This window comes from Aotus nancymaae, unplaced genomic scaffold, assembly GCF_030222135.1.
Source record: "Aotus nancymaae isolate 86718 unplaced genomic scaffold, 86718_ANA_hifiasm-v0.15.2.pri h1tg000021l, whole genome shotgun sequence".
NCBI lineage: Eukaryota > Metazoa > Chordata > Mammalia > Primates > Aotidae > Aotus > Aotus nancymaae.
In genome coordinates, this window is record NW_026988433.1 from 9,845,262 (window position 1) to 9,871,454 (window position 26,193).

Genomic DNA, 26,193 nt, shown 5'->3' on the forward strand with positions numbered 1-26,193 from the left:
AGCTGCGCGAGAAGGAAGGGCGAGGTGGACGCGCGCGCCAAGCTCGGCCGTCTCCCCCACTTCCGGGCAGCCAATCACTGGGGAGACGCCGGACGCGCGCACGCTCCTTCGAGTTTAACGGTCGCGAGAGGCCGCTGGCCTGACTCTGACATTTGCAGCGGGAGCGGCTGCCGGGTAAGAGGCCGCTGGCCTGCAGGGAGCTGGAGGCCGCGGGGTACAGGGGACGAGACTTAGGAGACACCGTCTTAGCGGTCCCGAGTGTGGTGATGGGCTGGGGTGTGGGGAGACGACGGAACCCTGCAGCGTGTGGTAGCGCTGGTCCTCTGCGGTGCGCCTTTTCTAGACTCTGCGCCCTTGAGTGACACTCGCGCGGCCCAATCGCAGAGCGCCCTTTCCGAGGGGCGGGGGGGGGGTCGGTGGGATTTTTCTTTTCCCCCTATTTTTTGACGAGATATCCCGGCTTCCTCTTGGAATCGCTGTTGTAGATGCATGAGCGGTGGCTTTTCCCCGTCTTCCCTGCTTTCCGTAGCTTAGGCGACTGCATGGATTCTCCCTCTCCGTCTCACTTTGACCCGATAGCCGCCCCCAGCCCTTGCGGGCTGGCTATGAGCGCCAGAATGTCCAGGATCTGTCCTCATCCCCATCTGAAATCTCTCCTCCCGGCGAGGCAGAGCGCCCAGTTAACTTTCATGTTTCATAACCACCAATCGTTCTTTTTCTCCAGCTCCTTTTTTTTTTTTTTTTTGCTAAGGGCTGGGGACACCAAAAGCGTCATATTTTGTTGCTGGGAAATATAAAAATGTCTCTGTTCTTATGTTCATTCTGTATCAAGGTAAAAAGAAAAATTTTTTTTGCATTGCATATGTGGGTGTTTAAGGATTTTTTTTCCTCTTAATTCCCTGCCCTCCCCTATCACCTCCACCCCAATGGAGAAGCCTCCTTGAATTTCTAGTGGTTTTCCATCTGGATCTGCATCCGGATCCGGATTACCTTAGTAGGGGAAATAATAGATGGGGTTGCAGGTCCATCTCCCTGGAAAGCTGTGGTTTCCTGATATAACAGCATGGTGGTTGGAATCCAGGTATTTTTGTTGCCATTTGAAAGGCAGCCCTTGACTATTTCAATGCCCCGTTTGTCGTGGGTGATGGGCTGAGCCACTGGGGAAAAGTCCATTTAGTTAGGTCCTGTTACTCTTTGCTTTCACTCCTGTCCCTAAAGGAAATGGTCCCTGTTTTAGTGTAGTGCTTTATAAATGCAGGCCCTAGAAAGTGGGAATCCAGCGGAAGCAGAATACTAGACAATAGTCTTGTTGCTCTAAGCTTTTTAGTTTGTAAGCAGCTGAAGTTGTCTTTTCTTTTTTTCTTTTTCTCTTGTTCCCTCGATTTTTTTTTTTTTTTTTTTTTTTTTCGAGACGGAGTTTCTCTCTTGTTGACCAGGCTGGAGTGGTGCGATCTCAGCTCACCACAACCTCTGCCTCCTGAGTTGAAGCGATTCTCCTGCCTCAACCTCCCAAGTAGCTGGGATTACAGGCATGTGCCACCACGCCCCGATAATTTTGTATTTTTAGTAGAGATTGGGTTTCTCCATGTTGGTCAGGCTGGTCTCGAACTCTTGACCTCAGGTGATCTGCCCACCTCAGCCTCCCAAAGTGCTGGGATTATAGGCGTGAGCCACCGCTCCTGGCTCCTCACTCTTTTTTTAAATGCATGAACTCCCCGGGAAGCAGGCATCTTGTTTGGCTTGTTACAGCCAATTTGACATGGTATATGTTCAGCTTCAGTGAAGTTTTAGTTGGCCTGGCAAATAATTTATTTCCTGTTTTTTTGTTTTTTGTTTTTAAGAGATGGGGTCTTGCTCTGTTGCCCAAGCTGGAGTGCAGTGGCAAGATCATAGCTCGCTGCAGCCTTGAACTGGGCTCAAGTGATCCTCCCACCTCAGCCTCCAGAGTAGCTGGGACATGCTCCCAGTAGCTGCAGGCAGGCTCCACTGTCTCCATCTGGTTTATTTTCTAAGAATACCTGCACAGAGACAAAAGATCATATAGTTCAAAATGTACTTCCAGACAATCGGGGAGGCTATGGTTGTCAATCGTTTAATTGGCTCTTTTGAATACAAATTAAATATTAAGTAGTTCAGTTCTTCTAGTCTCTGTATAAGTCAACAAACACATATACTTGGTAGAATTTATCAAACAAATGAACGAGGCATGCAAGTATTCCAATTGTTGCATAATAGAATTGTATCTAGAACCTTTATTGTAAAGCCTGGCAAAATGGTTTGCACTGTAATCCCAGCTGCTTGGAAGGCTGAGCGCTTGAGGCCAGGAGTTGTAGACCAGCCTGGGCAACATAGCGAGATGCTGTCTCTAAAAAAAGAAAAAGGAAAAATAAAAAAATAACCTTGATTATTAAACATATAAAATTCTGAAATATTACCTGAAAAAGGTGATGCTAGTTTTGCAAATAATCCTTAATGTAGATTTTTAATTGAGATACATAATTCACATACCATAAAATTCAGCTTTTTTTTTTTTGGAAACAGAGTTTCATCTTGTTGCCCAGGCTGGAGTACAATGACTGCAATCTCAGCTCACTGCAACCTCTGCCTCCTGGGTTCTGGCGATTCTTCTGCCTCACCCTCCCAAGTAGCTGGGATTACAGGCATGTGCCACCATGCCTGGCTAATTTTGTATTTTTAGTAGAGACGGGGTTTCTCCATGGTGGTCGGGCTGGTCCTAAACTCCCGACCTCAGGTGATCCGCCCCCCTTGGCCTCCCAAAGTGCTGGGATTACAGGAGTGAGCCACCGAACCTGGCCAAATTCAGCCTTTTAAAAGTGTATAGTTCAGTGGGTTTTAGTTCACAAGGTTTTGCAGCTATCACCAGTATCTAATTCCAGAACTTTTTATCACCCCAAAAACAAATGCCATACCAATTGCAGTCACTCCCATTTTGTCCTTACCCCAGCTCCTGGCAGCCATTTGTCTATGAATTTGCCTATTCAAGATAGTTCATATCGATGAAATCATACAGTCTGTGGTCTTTTGTGATCGACTTCTTTTACTTAGCATAGTGTTCATCTATGTTGTAGCATGTGTCAGTGAATCATTCCTTTTTATGACTGAATCCTATTCTACAGATATGCTTCATTTATCCATTTATCCACTGATGGACATTTGGGTGGTTTCTACATTTCAATTATTATGAATACTGTTGCTATCCTAAATGGAAGTCTGTGTGAAAGAAGTCAAGGTTTCCAAAGTTATGAAAAAACAATGGCTAGGATTCGTGGCTTTTCATAGTAGTATTTTTTTCTCCATTCATTTTCAGACTCCTTTGGAAGTTTAGGATATTCACAGTTCTGAATGTTAGCCACTGAAAATGCTAGTAGATGATGAAGGCTCTGAAGATGACACGGATTCAGTTTCCTCAAACAGTCCAGGAACCTCTATTTTCAAATAAGAGAGCATAACAATTTCTGTACACTATGGAAGAATTTGACTTGGTGAAAACCTTACACAAAACTTCATCTGTAGAATCTGATAAAAATTCTCCTCATTTTCTTGGACTGAACTTAAATACTGATAGGTAAGAATGAGATTTTTAAAAATGTAACAAATCAGAATAACTTTATTTGCGTAGGCTTACCAACTTATCCAAAGAGTGTCATAGTTACTGATTTGAGTTATTATTATTTTTGAGAAAATAGTGTCATAGTTACTGATTTGAATTATTATTATTTTTGAGACAGAGTTTTGCCTGGTTGCCAGGCTGGAGTGCAGTGGTGCCATCTCGGTTCACTGCAACCTCCACCTCCCGGGTTCAAACAATTCTCCTGCCTCAGCCTCCTGAGTAGCTGGGACTACAGGTGCATGCCACCACACCCAGCTAATTTTTGTATTTTTAGTAGAGATGGGGTTTTACAATATTGGCTAGGATGGTCTTGATCTCTTGACCTTGTGATCTGCCTGCCTTGACCTTTCAGAGTGGTAGGATTACAGGTGTGAGGCACTGCACCTGCCATTATTATTTTTTAACCTATCATTAAAAATGTTCAGGGAGGCCAGGCGTGGTGGCTCATGCCTGTAATTTCAGCACTTTGGGAGGCCAAGGCAGGTGAATCGCCTGAGGCCAGGAATTGGAGACCAGCTTGGCTAACATGGTGAAACCTCATCTCTACTAAAAATATAAAAATTAGCTGGGTGTGGTGGTGTGTGCCTGTCATCCCTGCTACTCAGGAGGCTGAGGCAGGAGATTCTCTGGAACCCGGGAGGCGGAGGTTGTAATGAGCCAAGATTGCGCCACTGCACTCCAGCCAGGGCGACAGAGTGAGACTCTGTCTCAAAAAAAAAAAAAGAATGTTTAGGGACAGTTGTTAAGTCAGGAATAGATATAGTCTTTTCGTGTTTTTCATTTCTCCCAGAGATACGTACTTTTGCATGGAAAGCATTCTGAAAAAGAACTTGTTTTGTTGTTGTAGTTTCCTTTATACTTTTTTTGTGTTTGTTTTTAGTAAATTACAAGCATACCTTTAACATTTAGTTGCCTAAATATTATTTCTACATTTTTAAATTAATGGAACAAATGATGTTTTATGTTACAAAAATACTTTACCAATGTGGATGGAAAGTAGCAATTAAAGTTGAGTATTGCTGGGCGCGGTGTCGTGTGCCTGTAGTCCCAGCTACTCGGGAGGCTGAGGCTAGAGGATCGCTTGAGTCCAAGAGTTCTGGGCTGTAGTGTGCTATGCTGATCGGGTGTCCCCACTAAGTTCAGCATCAATATGGTGACCTCCCAGGAGCGGGGGAACCACCAGGTTGCCTAAGGAGGGGTGAACTGGCCCAGGTCCGAAATGGAGCAGGTCAAAACTCCTGTGCTGATCAGTAGTGGGATCATGCCTGTGAATAGCCACTGCACTACAGCCTGGGCAACATATCGAGACCTTGTCTCTTTAAAATAAATAAATAAATAAAGTTGAGTATTAGGAAGTTAAGACAGAAACAGACTCTAAATAGACAAAATAGTGGACTAAATAGGTGTCATCAAAGTGTATTTTACGCATTTTATTTATTTTTTTAAGATGCATTGTATTTTTAAGCTATCCCATGATTGGTTTGTTTTTATTTAATGGTCTTAACACAGATCATGGTTAGTTTCTTTTTCATCAGAGCCTGCTTACTCTCAATTTGCACATAGTCTGACAAGCTTGGTTATTTGTTTCTTAAATTTATAGTAGTGTAGAAACAGCAAAGAGGAAAAGACTGTTAGAGTATCTGTAAATAGCAGGTACAAGAAAGGAAAACACAGCATTTTTGGGGCCTTACTGGTAAAGAGGCAAGGAGCTAGCCGGGTGTGGTGGCTCACGCCTGTAATCCCAGCACTTTGGGAGGCTGAGGTGGGCGGATCACGAGATCGGGTTTGAGACCAGCCTGATACCCCATCTCTACTTAAAAATACAAAAATTAGCCGAGTGTGGTGGCATGCACCTGTAATCCCAGCTACCTGGGAGGCTGAAGCAGGAGAATCGCTCGAACCCGGGAGGCAGAAGTTGCCGTGAGCCGAGAGCGCACCATTGCACTCCAGCCTGGGTGACAGAGAGACTCCATCTCAAAAAAAAAAAAAAAAAAAAAAAAGAGGCAAGGAGCTTTAAACACAGTAGGTCTTGAAGAAATTGTGTATTATAAATAAATACATTACTTAAAAAATTGTTAATTCTCTGCCCTTTTCAGAAGGATTTAGGGCAGCTTACGAGAGTATGTAAAACAGTGGGGGTGGGGAGTTGTAAAAAAACAAAGCAGTATATGAAATAAAATGAGGAAAGGGAATTTTGAAAAGCACAGGAGATGGTCCTACAGTAATCTATATGCACTTGCTAAAAGTTGGCCACGCATTTTGGTTCTTGTATTACTCGGTGGTCCCCTTTCTTTTTTGAGACAGAGTCTTACTCTGTCACTCAGGCTAGAGTGCAATAGCATGATCTCGGCCCACTGCAACCGCCATCTTCTGGTTTCAAGCGATTCTCTTGCCTCAGCCTCCTGAGTAGCTGGGATTACAGATGACCACCACCACGCTTGTCTAATTTTTGTATTTTTAGTTGAGACGGGGTTTCACCATGTTGGTCAAGTTGGTGTTGAACTCCTGACCTTGTGATCTGCCCACCTTGGCCTCCCAAAGTGTTGGGATTACAGGCATGAGGTACCGTGACCAACAGTGGTCCCTTTAAAGTACAGTTCTAGAAGATATTCCTGTTAGAACACAGTGTTTGATTTGGCTGGAGGAACCTAACTGTGCCTTGCTAGTGAAAATTAGGCAATTAAACTTGTCTCCCTTTTCATTGTGACTGGCAGTTAAACTGGCCACATTTAAGGGTGATTATTACAGCTATGTAAAGTCCTTTACTGACAACATATGTTCTTTCCTTTGAATTTTTATTAATATTTTCACTGGTCCTAACTATTATTTTACTGTTATTTTCATTTATTTAAAAAAAATTCTTTGTGAAAGAAAGCAGTATATCAAGCAGGAAATAAATGAAAATGATCTTTTGGTGGCTAGATTTTAAGTACAGTTTAATGTCCTGAAATACACTGTGCGTTTATAAAACAAATCCGAAATAACTTACCTGAAGTTTGGAAAAGCAGTACTCCTGTAAAGAATCAGTGCTGTTTTACATACTGAGTAGGCTAAGTCCTGAATATCTGCTGCTAATTTGCTTGGCACAACTTTTATTCAGAGATAGTGCAGAGATAAGCATTAGCTTATCACACCAAATTAAGGACATCCAATGAACAAGATTTGACTGTCATTTAGGGCAGTGGAGAAAGAATCCCCACTGCACAATGAAGGGCTGTTCTTAAGGAGGGGGAAATAATCCTCTGGAATAGCTGAGATCAGAGAAGCAGGAAATTAATCTTATTGTTTAGCACAGACTTTTTTTATTTTCTGCCGATCCTTTGGAGTGTTCCCTCACTTCTGGAGAAGGTCTTTCTGTTGTGTTCTTAAAAAGAATACAGTGCAGTCTTTTTACTGCCTTCTTCCTTTTGTGGACCAACTTGTGATCAGATGTTCAACAAATGAAGTGCCATTAGAAGGATAAAATATCAGTGGTTTTGTACTGCTCTGCTAAATCTTGAACTGCTGAATTATTCAACACTTTGATAGAATAAAGAAAACCATTTGAATTATTTATGTTTCAACAGAAGTGGTCCCCACCTTAGTACAAATGGGGTATCCTCTTTCTCAGGGAAGACCAGACCATCTGTAATTCAAGGTTCAGTTGAAGTCCTAACTTCTTTAATGCAGGAGCTACAAAACAGTGGGAAGACTGATTCGGAACTTTGGAAAAACTGTGAGGTATCTAATTTTGTTTTATTTTTGGAATTTTAAGATAGTTATATTAAAACATACCTCTACTAAACTCTAAATTCTTAGAAATTTATGTCCTGAAGAGCATACACATTAAGTTAATGCTAAAGTGGTCAAATATATTAATTTGGGAATGATACTGAATGAATGGGAAAAAGGTGATCAAAAGTATTTTTTAACAACATAGTACTGATTAGATATAACTAATTTGTATATTAAATATGAACTAAAACATTGTCTTTGTTCAGAGTCCAAGAATCCCGGAATTATTAAAATTGTTACTAATTGTAATGTTGTCAGTATCTTAATGGAATTATCATCATTTTGAAAAACCTAAATCCACTTTGAAATATTTTCAATGTTCTAATTATAAACTTAAGCTTCTATTTAGTACCTTATTATATTCAGCTGTTATACCTTGCATTCTATTGTTTTCAGATCAGTGGTTCTTTCTTTGGTCCATAGGGTAATTGGGATATAAAAATTTAACAGTTAAAAGAATACTTAATGGCCGAGCACAGTGGCTCACACCTGTAATCCTAGCACTTTAGGTGCTTACATGGGAGGATTGGTTGTGGCCGGGAGTTTGAGACCAGCCTGGGCAACATAGGGAGCCCCTGTCTCTACACAAATAAATACGTAAATAAATTAGCCGGGCATGGTGGCATGGTGTCTATAGTCCTAGCTATTTGAGAGGCTAATGTGGGAGGATCACTTGGACTCAGGAGGTCGGGGTTGCAGTAAGATCACAGCACTGCACTCCAGCTTAGGTGACAGAGTGAGACCCTGCCTCTCTCTATATATAAAAAAAGAGAAGCTGTAATCCTTGCACTTAGGGAGGCAGAAGTGGAGGATAGCTTGAGCCCAGGAATTTGTGACCTGCTTGGACAACACAGCAAGACCTACTCTGTTTTTTTTTTTTTTTTTTGAGACGGAGTTTCGCTCTTGTTACCCAGGCTGGAGTGCAATGGCGTGATCTCGGCTCACTGCAACCTCCGCCTCCTGGGTTCAGGCAATTCTCCTGCCTCAGACTCCTCAGTAGCTGGGATTACAGGCACGCACCACCATGCCCAGCTAATTTTTTTTTTTGTATTTTTAGTAGAGATGGGGTTTCACCATGTTGACCAGGATGGTCTCGATCTCTTGACCTCGTGATCCACCCGCCTCGGCCTCCCAAAGTGCTGGGATTACAGGCGTGAGCCACCACGCCCGGCCGACCTACTCTGTTTTTTAAAAAAAAAAAAAAAAAAAAAAAAGAAGAAAATACTTATATATAAATTTTGTTTCGTAGAATAATGCTCAAGATAGACTTTCCTAAGGCTAGATTTGATAGTTTTTTTATAGAAATGTATAAACTAGGCCGGGCACGGTGGCTCATGCCTGTAATCCTAGCACTTTGGGAGGCCGAGGCGGGCGGATGACAAGGTCAAGAGATTGAGACCATCCTGGCCTACATGGTAAAAACCTGTCTCTACTAAAAATACAAAAATTAGCTGGGCGTGGTGGTGCACGCCTGTAGTCCCAGCTACTTGGAAGGCTGAGGCAGGAGAATTACTTGAACCCAGGAGGCGGAGGTTGCAGTGAGTTGAGATTGTACCACCCCAACCTGGCACCTGGCGACAGAACGAGACTCTATCTCAAAAAAAAAAAAGAAATGTATAAATCATTATTAATTCTTAGAAAGCATTAGATCTTGTTTTAAACATTATACTTTTAGAAGCATAATTTGTGTTATTTTTAAGAATGTAGAGTAAGCAGAATGAAAGATTACCTGATTTAAAAATTCAGTAGCAACTGCTAAGTGTAATTATTTATATTCATTATCCATAGTTATTGAAATTATAAAAAAGTATTACCAAATGTTTAAAAAATTGAGTTTTCAGTTTTTATACTTTTTTGTTTAGATGTAACAATCAGTATGCACAAATGTTAAAGACCTTTAAAAATGCCCATGCAAATGCAATTAAAAATGGAATGTTTTATTAAGTGTATTAAATGTTTCCCCTAGTTTATCTACTTATTAGCTTTTTGTTTGTTTGTTTGTTTGTTTTTGAGACAGAGTCTTGTTCTGTTGCCCAGGCTGGAGTGCAGTGGAGTGATCTCAGCTCCCTGCAACCTCTGCATCCTGGGTTCAAGTGATTTTCCTGGCTCAGTTTCCCGAGTAGCTGAGATCACAGGTGTGTGCCACCACGCTCAGTTAATTTTTGCATTTTTACAAAATTACAAAAGAGATAGGGTTTCACCATGTTGTCCAGGCTGGTCTCGAACTCCTGGACTTGGGTGATCCACCTGCCTTGGCCTCCCAAAGTGTGGTATTACAGTCATGAGCTACCATGCAGAGCTTTCATTAGCTTTTGATACCTGAATTAACATGCTTTGGGACAAACGAGGCATTACCACAATGTAGTTTAACTTCTGGAAAATTTGTGTTTAATTAGAAATTGTTACTTTCTTTTTTTTTTTTTGAGACAGAGTCTTGCTTTGTTGCCAGGCGCCAGGGTGGAGTGCAGTGGCGCGACCTCGGCTCACTGCAACCTCTGCCTCCTGGATTCAAACAGTTCTCCTGCCTCAGCCTCCCAACTAGCTGGGACCACAGGCACGCTCCACCACGCCCAGCTAATTTATGTGTTTTTTAGTAGAGACGGGGTTTCACTATGGTCTCAATCTCTTGACATCGTGATCCACGAACCTTGGCCTCCCAAAGTGCTGGGATTACAGGCATGAGCCACCATGGCTGGACAAATTGTTACTTTCAATAATTTGAAATCAACTTTTTTTTTTTTTGACATCATCATCTTAAGTCAGAATCAGAATATATTTGTGAATTTAAGATACAGATTTTTTTTTTTTTCCTAATCCAACCTGCTCCAGGATAAGATACAGATTTTTGTGTCGGAATATGAAGTAACCATTGCCATCTTTTAACATTTGAACTGGCCCCTCCCCTCCCTTTTTTCTCTTTCTTTCTTCCTTTTCTTTGTTTCTTTCTCTTTCTCTTTTTTTTTTGAAATATAGTCTCACTCTTTCATCCCGGCTGAAGTGCAATGGACAATCGCTGCTCACTGCACCCTCAACCTCTTGGGCTCAAGCCATTCTCCCACCTCACCGTCCCAAGTAGCTGAGACTACAGGTACACACCACCGTGCCCAGCTACTTTTTGTATTTTTTGTTGAGACAAGGTTTCGCTATGTTGCCTAGGCTAGTCTTGAACTCATGAACTTAAATGATCCAGCCACCTGGCCTCTCAAAGTGCTGGAATTACAGGCATGAGCCTCTGTGCCCAGTCTCTGAGCTCTCTTTTTATAACAGTTTTCAAAATAACATCAATTTACATTATCCTGAAATGAAATTCATAGGTAATATAACCTACCTGTAACCACTTTAAAAAATACTATCCTAAATGTGACATAAAGGAGAAATAAAAGTTATTTATAGTAAAAGAATATGTACTTAGATATATACATGTCAGGTACATGTTCATTAGAAGACATAATGAAGTAGCCATGTTTACCTGTATGTAGACTTACTGTGAATTCAGCAGCTAAACACAGATCGATACAGCTATGGTGTGTTGATGATCCAGATATTGTGGACAGCACCTCCATTGGTGACATGCTTTTCTGAAAGGGTGACCAACTTCTCATGAGATTTTGAAAGAAACTTGTTTGTTTTGGTGATATGAATACTATGTAAAATATTTATTGTTTTGTAATGTAAAATGGACACAGGACAATTCTTCATCATGGGGGACTGCTCTATGATCTGCATGCTTCGACCCTGCCCACTAAGTGCCAATGATGTCCCCCCAGCTTTGTCATGACTGTGACCTCACAGATTTCCAATATGCAGTTCCTTCCCCATGGAGATCACGCAATCATATTTAAATTTAAAACTTAGGCCTGTAATCCCAGCACTTTGGGAGGCCGAGACAGGTAGATCACTTGAGGTTAGGAGTTCAACACCAGCCTGGCCAACATGGTGAAACTGTGTCTCTACTAAAAAATACAAAAATTAGCCAGATGTGGTGACACACGCCTATAATCCCAGCTACTTGGGAGGCTGAGACACAAGAATTGCTTGAACTCGGGAGGTGGAGGTTGCAGTGAGCTCAGATCATGCCACTGCACTCCAGCCTGGGTGACAGAGCGAGAGACTGTGTCTCAAAAATAAATAAGTAAAACTTAATCTTCTTAGCTACCTATGAGGTGTTATTATTTCCATTTTATAAATTTGGAAACTGAGGTACAAATTAATTTGTCCAGAACCCCAAAAGTTTTCAGTGGAGAGTTTCAAGTTAGAGTGGGGCAGGGATAGGAGACAGAATTCACAAAGTGAACAAATAGGAGACTTTCTAATGTGGCAAATGCTGTGAAGGAAATAAACAGGATGACAAGAAAGGAACTGTTAGGATGTTTTGAGAAGATGACAATTAGAATGAAATTGTAGGGTGGAATACAGCAGTCATGGTGAGACCTGTGCAAGAGCTCGCCAGGTGGCGGGCACAGCAGGTGCTCAGCTGTGAGGTGGGAGATGGTTTTGTCGTGCTCAAGAACAGAGGATGCCCGTGAGACAGGTGCGTAGCTGGCAAGGCACAGAGAGGGCTGGGATGAAGTGAGGAGGTGCGTATGAGCCAGACAATGCAGGGCCCTCTAAGGAGAGATTAGGAGTGGAAAGATGCTGAAAGGCTTTGCGCAGGGCAGGCAGTTTTCATAACCACTTCCTGATGTTGTGTATTGCTACGTATGGTGTGTGGCTGAAAGTCTTCTAGCCTTGAGGTTGAATATAGCGTTCTGTAGAACTCATTGTTCCCTTGGTGTGATGCACTGGCATACTCTAGTTATGAGAGTGCTGATGGCTCTTGGGGGTCGGGATGGATCATGACCTAAAAAGTACTCTTTTATACTGGAGGAATTGTTCTGTGGAACGTTAAGTCAGGAAATTATTTTTAACAAATGTTTTACAATTTAATAGACCAGGTGGTTACAGCTATTCAATTTGGTGGAAAAACAATGCCAAGAACAGATAGTTGCCCAGCAGGAGCAGTTTGACAACCAAATTCAAGTAAGTTGTCATTTACATTGATTCCATATATATATATATATTTTTTATTGTTTTTTTTTTAAGTGGAGTCTCACTCTTGTCACCCAGGTTGGAGTGCAGTGGTACAATCTCGGCTCACTGCAACCTCTGCCTCCGTGGTTCAAGTGATTCTCCTGCCTCAGCCTCCTGAGTAGCTGGGATTACAGGCACCCACCAACACGCCTGGCTAATTTTTGTATTTTTAGTAAAAATGGGGTTTTGCCCCGTTGACCAGACGGGTCTTGAACTCCTGACCTTGTGATCTGCCTGGCTTAGCCTCCAAAAGTTCTGGGATTACAGGCATGAGCCACCATGCCCAGCCTCCTTTTTTATATTTGTAAGAAAATACATTATATAAAAAAAAATTTTTTTTTTGAGACAAGGTCTCACTCTGTCACCCATGCTGGTGTACAGTGACACGATTTTAGCTCACTACAACCTCCGCCTCCTGGGTTCAAGCAATTCTACTGCCTCAGCCTCCTGAGTAGCTAGAATAACAGGCACATGCCACCGTGCCCAGCTAATTTTTAGTAGAGACAGGGTTTCACCATGTTGGCCAAGCTGGTCTCGGAACTCCTGACCTCAAGTGATCCACTTGCTGGCCTCCCAAAGTGCTGGGATTACAGGTGTGAGCCACCGCACCTGGCCTCTATTTTGTTTATAAACTAAAGATAAAGCATAATATTATCTTTTAGAATAACATCTCATCGTATTTTGAAACATGATATTCTTGTAACAGTCATAAAAATATGTTTAATATAATTTCTTACCCAAATCTATAACTTTTTATTTCCAGCATATACAGGAGGAGATAAAAAATTTAGTCAAATTACAGACCAGTAGTGCTTCCTGGACTTCCTGTGATAGAAATTCTTCAAGCAAACAAGTATCTTCAGAAAGTCAAATGGGTTTTTTTTCTGAAAGCAGTGAGAAAAATGAATCTGTTATCAGTTATCCTGAATCCAAAGAACCGGAAATGCAGCAAGAAATGTCCACATCACAACTAGACTGCAATGTGGATAGTAGCTCAGTGAGCAGTGGGTATGGTACCTTTTGTATCTCAGAATTAAATCCATACAAATCTCAAGACCCTAAGGAGTTCATGGAGCACGTAGACGTTCCCAAAGGACAGTATGTAGCACCTGTGGTGCCGGCTGATTCACTTGTAGATGATGTGAAAAACGAGAGTTTTTATATACAGACTCCTGAAGAGTGTTGTGCATCTCTAAGGGAAGATATTTCCCTTTTTCCTGGTGAATTTGAACATAATTTTCTTGGTGAAAATAAGGTGTCTGAAGTATACAGTGGGAAAACAAATAGGTAAGTAGAATTTCCATCTTTGAAGGTAGTTTATACATTTAGAATCTAGTGGATAAAGTTCCTTTTAATGAACTATAATAGAATGAGATGTATTTGAACATTTATCAGTTTCTTGCCTATAGAACACTGAAATAAAGCACACTATATTCTTTTTTTTTTAAGCCCTGGGAAATTAAAGCAATTAAAGGCACGCTATATTCTAATGACACTGACTTTCTTCCCATCTGTAATGTTGAAAAAGACTAAACTTTTTCTTTTATTTTTTTGAGACGGCATCTTGCTCTGTCACCCAGGCTGGAGAGCAATGGCACGATCTTGGCTCACAGCAACCTCTGCCTCCTGGGCTCAAGCGATTCTCAGCCTCCCAAGTAGCTGGGACTACAGGCATGCGCCACTATGCCTGGCTGATTTTGTTTTGTATTTTGAGTAGAGACGGGGTTTTACTGTATTGGCCAGGCTGATCTCGAACCCCTGATCTCGTTATTTGCCCGCCTCAGCCTCCCAAAGTGCTGGGATTACAGGCGTGAGCCACTGCACCCGGCCAAGACTACAAAACTCTTAAGGTGGGAAGCCTTGCCAGAAAATGGAAAATATATTTTTAGCAGACAGGACTGTGTTATTAGTGGAAGGTTGTCACACATATTCATGTAATTTGAACAGTTTTTATTTTAAAGGTAGGGGGTCTTGCTTTGTTGCCCAAGCTGATGTGCAGTGGTGCAATCATAGCTCACTGCAGCCTAGAATGGGACTACAGGTGTGTACAACCACACCCAGCTAATTTTTGTATTTTTAGTGGAGACAGAGTTCCACTATGTTGGCCAGGCTGGTCTCTCTCCTGACCATAGGTGACCTACCGAGGTCAGCCTCCCAAAGTGCTGGGATTACAGGTGTGAGCCATGGCAGCTGGCCCCAGTTTTATGTTTTCTTTTGTCTAGTCTGTATTCTGCCAAATGTGTTTGTTTTTGTTTTGTTTTGAGATGGAGTCTCGCTCTGTCATTCAGGCTGGAGTGCAGTTGTGCATTCTCAGCTCATTGCAACCTCCATCTCCTGGGTTCAAGCGATTCTCCCACCTCAGCCTCCTCAGTAGCTGGGACTGCAGGTGCATACCACCATGCCTAGCTAATTTTTGTGTTTTCAGTAGAGATGGGGTTTCGCCATGTTGGCCAGGCTGGTCTTGAATTCCTGACCTCAGGTGATCTGCCCACCTCAGCTTCCCAAAGTGCTGGAATTACAGACCTGAGCCACCTCGCCTGGCCTGAATGTTTTTTATGTATAAGAAGAATTTTTATAAATGTAATGACATTTCATGACATAGGAGACTTTTTATAAACTGTGGCTTAATTTTTGTAAAACAAATAATCCTTAAAAATTTTCCTAATTTTTTAGTTTTGTATCTCTGAATTGTGTCACCTAAAGCAACACAAATCTTATCTACGTTCAAGTATAATGATTGCTTTGTGCCAAGAAATATGCTCTCATTGTAGAGATGTATTTAGCACTTGGAAGGGCAAATGTGGTGGTTTTTGTTCTAGTATATGGCTACAGACTTTGTGTAATATTAGTCACTGTTAGTCTTTTTGTTTACTTTGCCATGGATAATAAATTGAAAAAAGTAATGTAGGTGAATTAATAAAAATTCATTATCTTACCACTATTAGAAAAAACAACTGGCTGGGCACGGTGGCTAATGCTTGTAATCCCAGCACTTTGAGAGGCTGAAGCAGGTGGATCACTTGAGCCCAGGAGTTTGAGGTTAGCCTGCGCAACATGGCAAGACCCTGTCTCTACAAAAATATATATATATAAATTAGCTGGATGTGGTGGTTCCTGCCTGTGGTCCCAGCTACTCAGGAGGCTGAGGTGTGAGGGTCACCTGAGCTGAGGAAGGTCAAGGCTGCAGTGAGCTGTGATTGCATTCTACCCTGAGTGACAGAGAGGATCTCCAAAAAAAAAATTGGAAAGCATTTTCCACTGACGCAGTATCTACTGGTGGTTAGCTTTATATGTGAAGTACAGTATTTGTGTGAAGTCCAGTCTCTAAAGAAAGTAATGTTGGAGCCCAGCGTGGTGGCTCATGCCTGTAATCACAACACTTTGGGCGGCTGATGTGGGCAGAGGTCAAGAGTTTGAGACCAGTCTGGCCAACATGGCAAAACCCCATCTCTACTAAAAATACAAAACTTAGCTCGGAGTGGTGGTGCGTCTGTAATCCCAGCTATTCAGGAGGCTGAAGCACGAGAATTGCTTGAACCTAGGAGATGGAGGTTGCAGTAAACTGAGATTGCACCACTGTACTCCAGCCTGGGCGACACAGCAAGACTCTGTCTCAAAAAAAAAAAGATAATTTTGTTTTTCTCTTCTTAAATAGTAAATCTATAACATCATGGGCACAAAAACTGAAGCAGAACCAACCAAAGAGATCACATGTAGAAGATGGAGGTTCAAGATCTAAACAAGGAAATGAGCAAAGCAAGAAGACACCAACTGAGAAAGTAGGTGACAAGTCACTTTCCCTGTGGGCTCCAATACTGATGATTACATGGGTTTAGTACACACTCATGAAAAAAATTCTTGTGCCCTTTCTTTTGTATTGTTAATTTGTTCATTTAGGCATCTTTTTTTTTCTTTTTTGAGTTGGAGTTTCGTTCTTGTGGCCCAGGCTGGAGTGTAATGGTGTGATCTTGGCTCACTTCAGCCTCTGCCTCCCGGGTTCAAGCGATTCTCCTGCCTCATCCTCCTGAGTAGCTGGGATTACAGGCACCTGCCACCACGCCCAGCTAATTTTTGTATTTTTAGTAGAGATGGGGTTTCACCATGTTGGCCAGGCTGCTATTGAACTTGTGACCTCAGGTGATCTACCCACCTCAGCCTCCCAAAGTGCTGGGATTACAGGCATGAGCCACTGCTCCTGGCCCATTTATACATCTTTCTTTTGGTGTTTCAGAGGATTAGAAATACTTGCTGTAAATGTTGCTTTAGTAGACTGGAAATGAAAGCTAATTAGGGATAAAATGCTATAAAAATGAATCATTTCCAAAGGTCCTATTTCTCTTTGTACTGCAAATGTTTACATTTAGCCAGAGAGTAATCCATTTAATTGTTTAAAACAAACCTTCAAATAATTTGTATTACTATTAAGTTATAAGAAGTAATACTGTAATCTTAAAGTTGAATACTTTAAGATGCCTTTATGAAATTTGGACAGTTCTGAATTTATAATCGAAATTATGAGAGATTAAATGTTGAAATTCTGTATGACCCTTTTGCTAACCTAGCAGCTACTTTAATTAAAATATTACAGATATTGAATAAGGTTTTAAAAAAATTGTTTACATTTGAGTTTCAGATAATTAAGATCTTAATTTTTTTTTTTTTAATTTTTGAGACAAAAATCTCACTCTGTTGCCCAGGTTGGAGTGCAATGGCACAATCTCTGCTCACTGCAATCTCTGCCACCTGGGTTTAAGTGATTCTTCTGTCTCAGCCTCTCGAGTAGCTGGGATTATAGGCGCCTGCCACCACACTGGCTAATTTTTGAAGTTTTAGTAGAGATAGGGTTTCACCATCTTGGCCAGGCTATTTTTTTTTCTGAGATGGAGTATTGCTCTGTTGCCCAGGCTGGATTGCAGTGGCATAATCTCAGCCCATTGCAACCTCCATCTCCTGGAGCTATTCTCCTGCCTCAGCCTCCCAAGTAGCTGGAACTACAGGTGCGTGCCACCATGCCAGGCTTATTTTTGTATTTTTAGTGGAGATGGGATTTTGCCCTGTTGGTTAGGCTAGTCTTGAACTCCTGACCTCAAGTGATCTCCCCACTTCAGCTTCCCACCCCAAGTGCCTGGATTATAGGCATGAGCCACTGTGCCTGGCCAAAAAAAAATTTTTTTTAAATATACTTTTGTAGAGACAGGGTCTCACTATGTTGCCGAGGGTGGTCTCAAACTCTTGGCTTCAAGGGATCCTCTTGCCTTGGCCTCCCAAAATGCTGAGATTACAAGCAGAAGCCACTCTGCCCAGCCAGATAATTTTTAATATTCCTGTATAGCCCTTATTGGTCTAAATTTGTTACAGAATAGCATTGTTTTAGTATAATACATTGAAATTGCAAAATCAGGTCCCTCTACAAACCAAATACCTTTAGAAACTGGCCATGTTTTATCATCCTGAACATAGTCTTTCTGTCATCCTATGAAAAAGATCTGTTTAAGAGATCATAAGAAGATAGTCCTTCAGCTTTCATAAGGCATTACTTCTCTTAAAACAAATTTTCTTTCTTCAATTTGTGGTATTTAGGCTTTCTGTTATCACCATTCTTTGCACTTTTTCAAATTTGTGTTGAAGAGGAGGGAAGTGAAGGTAAATGAAGTTCTACGAACCACAAAGGCTTCTGTGGCCTAGGAAAGCCCTTTAGCACTGTTGCTAGTTTTCTTCTAGAAAAACCCTTTAGTACTATATTGGTACTAGAAAAGTACCAATATATTGGTACTATAGTACTAGAAAAGCCATTCAATACAGTGTTGTTAGTTTTTTGTTTGTTTGTTTTGTTTTTTCAGACAGAGTTTTTCTCTGTCACCCAGGCTGGAGTGCAGTGGCTCAATCTCGGCTCACTTGCAACCTTTGCCTCCCGGGTTCAAGTGATTCTCCAGGTTCAAGTGATTCTCCTGCCTCAGCCTCCCGAGTAGCTGGGATTAGAGGCATGCGCCACCACGCCCGACTAATTTTTTTGTATTGTTGGCCAGGCTGGTCTCTTAACTCCTGACCTCAGGTGATCCGCCCGCCTCAGCCTCCCAAAGTGCTGGGATTACAGGCGTGAGCCACCGGTTAGTTCTGTTCTAGAAAATCCATTTAGTACTGTGTTAGTTCTGTTTTAGAGAAGTCATTTAGTACTGTGTTGGTAGTTCTATTTTAGAAAAGCCCTTTAGTTTAGTACTGTGTTGATAGTTCTATTCTTTTGACTCTGTGCAATCAAAGATGGTATATCCTTTCTTAGTATGACAGCAGAAAAACATTTGGAGACTGGGTAAAAATTGCTTTTTCTCATTGGGATAGATTGGCATAAAGAGAATGTTTTCATACACAATAGTTTCTTTTCTTCTGTTTTTACCAAGATCACAGCTCTTTTTGTGCAGACTTCCACTTCTAATAAACTTTGGGCTTGTGGTTATGTACTCAGTGGGTTCGCTGGTTTTCTTGCTGTCCTTTGTGATTGTAGCTCAGTATATGCCACGTAGCCCCATGGTGCCTTTGCTGCACATTAGACTCACCTGAGGAGATTTAAAAATCTACTTCTGGTTTCCAAGCCCAGGTGCTGACCTGTGTATTGAGACTTTTAATCAGGTGATGCTGATGTGCAGTAAGGTCTAGGAGCCGCTGGTCAATTAGGGCACCACCTAGTTTTCCTTCTCTATTCAGTGGAGAATCAGACCAGCTGCCCATGGCCTGGCCTTGCCTGAGAAATGCTCTTTTGGTAGCATCTTCTCCATCTTGTGATTATAGGGCAGAAAGTGGAGGCTGTGAGGAGGCAGTGATTCCCTCTGAGTCTTTCTTTGATCATCCCCTGGACAAGTTTTAGTTTTCCTTTTTTTGGGTAATTGAAATATTTAGTATTAAATCACTAGGGAAAATCAAGTTTCTTTGATATTTCTGAGCCCTAAATGATTTTGAGCTCATGGTGGTTGGTCATTGGTGGTGTCTCCCCTGAAATGCATTTCTTACTTGTGTGATTCTGGATTCACAAAAGTTAGAACTTTCCTTTTTATTTAGTCTTTTTTCTTACTGGTTTCAGTTTCAGGCTAAAGCAGAGAATGCTTGTTATCAGGATTATCTTCTGATCCGATTTTCTTTTTATACAATGGTAGTTTGTGTAAATAGCAGCTTTGAAGTAATTTTGAAATTGCATGTTGTTTAGCAAAAGGGTTTTCCAGGGCTTGAGTTGCTCTTTGTTTCCTTGGTCCTTTGTCTTGGACAGACTCTTCCATTTCACAGGCCAAGGGGCTTCCGTGGTGGTTTTTCAGATGGGCTAATAGACAGTCACTAAAACTCATTAAGGTCCTTGTGCTAAGCTTAGGCTGACTTCTTGGGCTAAGAGGGTTTATATTTAGAAGGACTTTTCATTACATCCTACTTTTATTTTTCGTTAAAAGCTGGGCCTGTTTATTTTAGTGGATGCCTCGTTTGCCCAGAAGACTGCAGCAGGCAGCTCTGTAAGGTAAGCCCCTGCCAGCCCACAGTGTGTGTGCCGCAGCCGAGTGCACTGAATTTGCACCTCAGAATCCAGACTAGGACAAAATATTTTACTTGGGATTATTTGACTTGGACTTTTCCAGTCACCTTCTCTTGGTCTTAAGTACTGAGACAAATTCAAACAAGGAGGAGTTAGTTTTGTAAGAGACAAAAGATGGTCTCTTGGAATTCGTTTCTTGATGAGAAAGAAAGTGGTGCCTTATAAGGTTGATGGGTTAATCCCCCTTCTTGGTAGGTAGTATTATCTCAGTGTGCTTTTACTTTGGCAGTGGGTTCATGGATGGTTACATACTCTTTGCAGGAATTGAAAGTTTGATAAGGGATCTGATGAGAAAAATTGATAGAAATATTCTCGTTGCATATCTCTGTTTGGAAACACACATTTCTTCTGACAGTGCCAGAGATGTTGTAAGGAGAGATTTGCTCAGAATTTTTACTAGAATTAGTAAGCAGTGACTAGTAACCAATTGTTTGTATATAGGAAGTAGTCTACTTAAGGTTCATATTATTGATTTATGGGTTCTAAAGTTAATCTGATTTATTGTAATTATAATGATAAAAATGAATTTTTATATCAATGACTTTAATTCTAGGCACCTCAAATTCACTTTGGAAGTAAATGGCAAATACAGTTTAGGTCTGAACTCAAGAAATAATGCCTGCCCCCCTTTTTCTTCCAGCTCTACAGAGAACCGAAATAAACTTTTGTAAATTACACAGGCAAAAAAAAAAATTCAACAGTGAATATTTGACAGTGAATTCCTCAGCATTCTTATAACCATGGGGAAACCAGGCTTTTTTTTTTTTTTGAAACAGGGTCTTGCTCTGTCGCTCAGGCTAGAGTGCAGTGGCGAGATCTCGGCTCACTGCAACCTCCCCCTCCCAGGTTTCAAGCGATTCTCCTGCCTCAGCCTCCCGAGTAGCTGTGATTATAGGCACCCACCATCACACCCAGCTAATTTTTGTGTTTTTAGCAGAGATGGAATTTTGTCATCTTGGACAGGCTGTTCTGGAACTCCTCACCTTGTGATCCACCCGCCTTGGCCTCCCAAAATGCTGGGATTACAGGTGTGAGCCACTGCGCCTGGCCCAGGTTTCTTCTTTGTGAGCCCTCTGAAGGTTTCTCTACACCTGGTTTGATGCCCACTCTCATTCCTTGAGTCAGCAGTTTGTGCCTAATGACTTTTAGCTGTCAACCAATAATTTTCTTTCTTGTAGTCTGATTTTGCTACACATCCTCGTGCTTTTTACCTCAGTAAACCAGATGAAACTCCAAATGCTTGGATGTCTGATTCAGGAACAGGTATGATACTAAAATCTTTGTTTTTTTAACCTAAACTACACGCAGAGGAAGGTACTTAGATTTGGAGAGTTATTTTTAAAAAACAACTGGGCTGCATTTCTCCTTATAGAATGATGCTGTATAGTAGTATGGTTTCGTTAATCTATGATATGTAGTGGCGTTCCTCCGGTAGCACCCTTACCTTTGTTTGTTTCGTTTTTTGAGACAGGGTCTCACTCTGTCGCCCAGGCTGGGGTGCAGTGGTGTGATCATGGCTCACTGCAGCCTCAACCTCCCAGGCTCACTTGATCCTCCCACCTCAGCTTCCCAAGAATAGTTGGGACAACAGGCATCACCACCACACCTGGCTAATTCTTGATTTTTTTGTAGAGACAGGGTTTCGCCATGTTGCTCCAGCTGGTCTTGAACTCCTGGGCTCAAGCAATCCACCTGCCTCAGTTTCTCAAAGTGCTTCAGCCATCACACCTAGCCACCTTTCTTTCTTGTCTAATTTGTGTTATAAGATCTGTAAAGAGAATGAAGAAGTACTTTTGCAATTATTTCGAACAGCTGTAAAAATCATTAACCTTTTTCAGGTAGTCCAAAATAAATTAAATTCAAACTCTTTGAGCCATTCTATATACCCTATGATGGGTTTATTCAAGTCTTAATGACTTTTATACAGATTGTTTCATATCCCATATCCAATTCATCAGGATAAATTAGCTTTGCCTTATAAAACTTTCTTTTTCTTTTTCCCCTCTGAGATGGTGTCTCGCCCTGTTTCCAGGCCAGAGTGCAGTGGCATGATCTCAGCTCATTACAGTCTCTGCCTCCTGGGTTCAAGTGATTCTCCTGCCTCAGCCTCCTGAGTAGCTGGGACTATAGGCACACACCACCACACCTGGCTAATTTTTTGTATTTTAGTAGAGACGGGATTTTACCATGTTGGCCAGAATGGTCTTGATCTCCTGACCTTGTGATCCGCCTGCCTCAGCCTCTCAAAGTGCTGGGATTGCCACTATGCCCGGCTGCCTTACAAAACTTTCTAGAACCCCACCACTTCTAAAAAACAACAGCAAAAAACAAAGAAATTGTATATTTTAAAATATATTTTAAGGCCAGGACTGGTAGCTCACACCTGTAATCCTTGCACTTTGGGAGGCTAAGAGGGGTGGATTGCTTGAGCTCAGGAGCGCAAGACCAGTCTGGGCAACATGGCAAAGCCCTGTCTCTACTTAAAATACAAAAAAATTTAGAGGGCTTGGTGGTATGTGCCTGTAGTCCCAGTTTCTTGCAGGGCTAAGGCAGGAGGATGGCTTGAACCTGGAAGGTCGAGACTCCAGTGAGCGGGCTAGGCACAGTGGCCCATGCCTGTAATCCCAGAGCTTTGGGATGCCAAGGGGGGCGGATCACTTGAGGTTTAGAATTCCAGACCAGCCTGGCCAACATGATGAAACCCCGTCTCTACTAAAAATATAAAACTTAGCTGGGTGTGGTGGTACATGCCTGTAACCCTAGCTACTCGGGAGGTTGAGGCAGGCGAATCACTTGAACCTGGGAGGCGGAGTTTGCAGTGAGCCAAGATCGTGCCATTGCACTCCAGCCTGGGCAACAGAGTGAGACACTGTCTCAGAAAAAAAAAAAAAAGACTACAGTGAGCTAAGATGGTACCACTGTACTCCAGCCTGGGTGACAAAGTGAGACCCTGTCTCAAATAAAAAATTTTAAAAAAAATTTAATTAATTTATTTTTTTCCAAGACGGAGTCTTACTCTGTTGCCCAGGTTGGAGTACAGTGTCGTGGTCTTGGCTCACTGCAACTTCTGCCTACTGGGTTCAAGCAATTCTCGCCTCAGCCTCCCAAATAGCTGGGATTACAGGTATGCCACCATGCCCAGCTAATTTTTGTATTTTTTAGTAGAGGTGGGGTTTCACCATGTTGGCCAGGCTGGTCTCGAACTCCTGACCTCATGATCTGCCTGCCTCAGACTCCCAAAGTGCTGGGATTACAGGCATGAGCCACCGTGCCCAGCCTATTTTTTTTTTGGTGGGGGGAGGGCAGTGTCTGACTCTTATCACCCAGGCTAGAGTGCAGCAGTGGCATCTTAGTTCACTGCAACCTCTGTCTCCTGGGTTTGAGCAATTCTTATGCCTCAGCCTCCTAAGTAGGTGGAGTTAGAGGTGTGTGCTACCACACTTGGCTAATTTTTGGATTTTTTTTTTTTTTTTTGAGATGGAGTCTCACTCTGTCGCCTGTGCTGGAGTGCATGGCTCAATCTCGGGTCACTGCAACCTTCACCTCCCAGGTTCTAGCAATTCTCCTGCCTCAGCCCCCTGAGTAGATGGGATTACAAGCGTGCGCCACCCACACCCGGCTAATTTTGAAATTTTAGTAGAGACAGGGTTTCATCCTGTTGGTCAGGCTGGTCTCAAACTCCTGACCTTGTAATCTGCCCACCTTGGCCTCCCAAAGTGCTGGGATTACAGGTGTGAGCCACTGCGCCTGGCCAATTTTTAGATTTTTAGTACGGACAGGGTTTCACCATGTTGGCCAGGCTGGTCTCAAACTCCTGCTGTTAGGTAATCCGCCTGCTTCAGCCTCCCAAAGTGCTGGGATTACAGGTGTGAACTACCATGCCCTGCCAAAAATATATATTTTAAATTGTACCAACTCATCTTGACTTTTTATATTTTAGTTTTAAACATTTGCATCCAGTTAGGACACTTACATAATAAGGAGTTTGGATAACTTTTTCATCAAAATTCAAATTATTGTAACCCCAAATTAGTTTCTTTCCATATTTAATTTCCTTTAGGTAGAAATAAGTTATTCTATAAAGCATTTTTGTTTTTTCCTCACTCTTTTCTATTCTATGTTTGTGCACATCAGGATTGACTTACTGGAAACTAGAAGAAAAGGATACATACCACTCTTTGCCTGAAACTTTAGAGAAGACGTTGGTATCATTGTCTTCCACAGATGTGTCACCAAACCAGGTAATTTAAAAACACACTGTTGGCAGGGCGCGGTGGCTCACGCCTGTAATCCCAGAATTCTGGGAGGCCGAGGCAGGCGGATAATCTGAGGTCATGAGTTCGAGACCAGCCTGGCTAACATGGTGAAACCCCATTTCTACTAAAAATACAAAAGAATTAGCTTGACATGGTGGTGTATACTTGTAATCCTAGCTACTTGGGAGGCTGAGGCAGGAGAATCACTTGAACCTGGGAGGTGGAGGTTGCAGTGAGCCAAGATTGCACCATTGCATTCCAGCTTGGGCAACAAGAGTGAAACTCTGTCTCAAAGATAAAACTCTTTGTGTTTGTGTTTTACAATTGTTGCTAAGTACTCCAGTATAAATTTTGTTTTCAACTTCTGAAATTCTGGAAAAAGCATGGGGTTTAGAATCATACTCACTTGTTTTCAAATTCAGTCTGTCATTTATTCTTTATGTAATCTTAGCAATGCTTCTTAAAAGTGGAATTAAAGGCTGGGCACCATGGCTCAAGCCTGTAATCCCAGCACTTTGGGAGACTGAGGCAGGTGGATTACCTGAGGTTGGGAGTTTGAGACCAGTCTGGCCAACATGGCAAAACCCAATCTCTACTAAAAATGTAAAAATTAGCTGGGTGTGGTGGCATGGACTTGTAATCCCAGCTACTCAGGAGGATGAGGCAGGAGAATCACTTGAACCCAGGAGGTGGAGATTGCAGTGAGCCAAGATTGCACTACTGCACTCTAGCTTGGGTGACAGAGTGAGACTCTGTCTCAGCAACAACAACAAAAAAGTAGAATTAAAAATTCCACTTTTAAAAAATTCTGGCTGGTTTGGGCTGGGGGTGGTAGCTTACACATATAACCCCAGTACTTCGGGAGGCTGAGGTGAGAGGATCACTTGAGCCCTGGAGGTCACACCATTGCACTCCAGTCTGGGGGACAGAGTGAGACGCTATCTCAAAAAGGAAAAAAAAAATACTGGTTAGTGTTTTGTGAAATTAAATGGATTGCGCCTACTATTTTATATGTAATAGGTCCTCAGATTTCTTTCCCTTTTCCCAGGTGTTGATTTTTCATTCGTTACACCTCCATTCGTTTTCATTTGTTACATGATCCATTTGCAGCATAGTTATGAGCAACTTAGTTTGCTGTATTTTGTTTTTTATGACGAGGTTTCACCATGTTGGCCAGGATGGTCTTGAACTCCTGACCTCAGGTGATCCACCTGCCTTGGCCTCCCAAAGTGCTGGGATTACAGATGTGAGCCACTGTGCCCAGCCGTGTTTTCTTTTTTTTGAGATGGAGTCTTGCTCTGTTGCCAGGCTGGAGTGCAGTGGTGTGATCTTGGCTCACTGCAACCTCTGCCTCCTGGGTTCAAGTGATTCTCCTGGCTCAGGCTCCCGAGTAGCTGGGACTACAGGCACCTGCCATCATGCCTGGCTAATTTTGCATTTTTTGTAGAGATGGGGTTTCATCATGTTGGCCAGGCTGATCTTGAATTTCTGACCTCAGGTGATCTGTCCACCTTGGCCTCCCAAAGTGCTGGGATTACAGGTGTGAGCCACTGGGCCTGTCCTTCATTTTTGTATTTTGATCAGGCAATGAGAGAGTAACTGGGGAAAAGGAGAGATACTATTAAAGTAACCAAGAGACATAAAAATGAATGACATGTACAGACAGACGGGGCAATGTACTTGTAAGCATCAGAGTTTCAGAGAGTGACAGAAACCAATGTTCCATACTTCATGAAAGGAACAAAAAGACACAGATCAACACAGAAAAATGAAGCCTGAGGGTGGTAAGATTATAGTGGGGATGGCAGGCTTAGTAGGCTTTGCAGTTGCAGGGCTCAGAATATTACCCCATCTTGAACATCAGTAAGTGAATACTGCATTTGTTGAGCACT

General features: G+C 42.1%; 1 protein-coding gene across 15 annotated transcripts in view; it reads left to right on the forward strand.

Moving 5' to 3' along the window:
- The first annotated feature begins 19 nt into the window (after positions 1 to 19).
- Positions 20 to 26,193, forward strand: part of MPHOSPH9 (M-phase phosphoprotein 9) — a 77,031-nt gene continuing 50,857 nt past the window's right edge. For 9 of the 15 annotated variants that reach the window (XR_002478399.2, XM_021669941.2, XM_021669945.2 and 6 more), the window contains exons 1-8: positions 20 to 174; positions 3,329 to 3,586; positions 7,198 to 7,351; positions 12,335 to 12,424; positions 13,239 to 13,762; positions 16,131 to 16,254; positions 21,224 to 21,308; positions 24,180 to 24,286. Coding sequence is in view for 14 of the 15 variants with exons in the window: in XM_021669941.2 (XP_021525616.2) it covers positions 3,486 to 3,586; positions 7,198 to 7,351; positions 12,335 to 12,424; positions 13,239 to 13,762; positions 16,131 to 16,254; positions 21,224 to 21,308; positions 24,180 to 24,286 (1,185 nt within the window). In the remaining variant the exon portion in view is untranslated. Of the gene's footprint in view, positions 175 to 3,216; positions 3,587 to 7,197; positions 7,352 to 10,378; positions 10,494 to 12,334; positions 12,425 to 13,238; positions 13,763 to 16,130; positions 16,255 to 21,223; positions 21,309 to 24,179; positions 24,287 to 26,193 lie in introns of those variants that run through there. The other 6 variants (XM_021669943.2, XM_021669942.2, XM_021669946.2 and 3 more) reach the window with 6 other exon arrangements.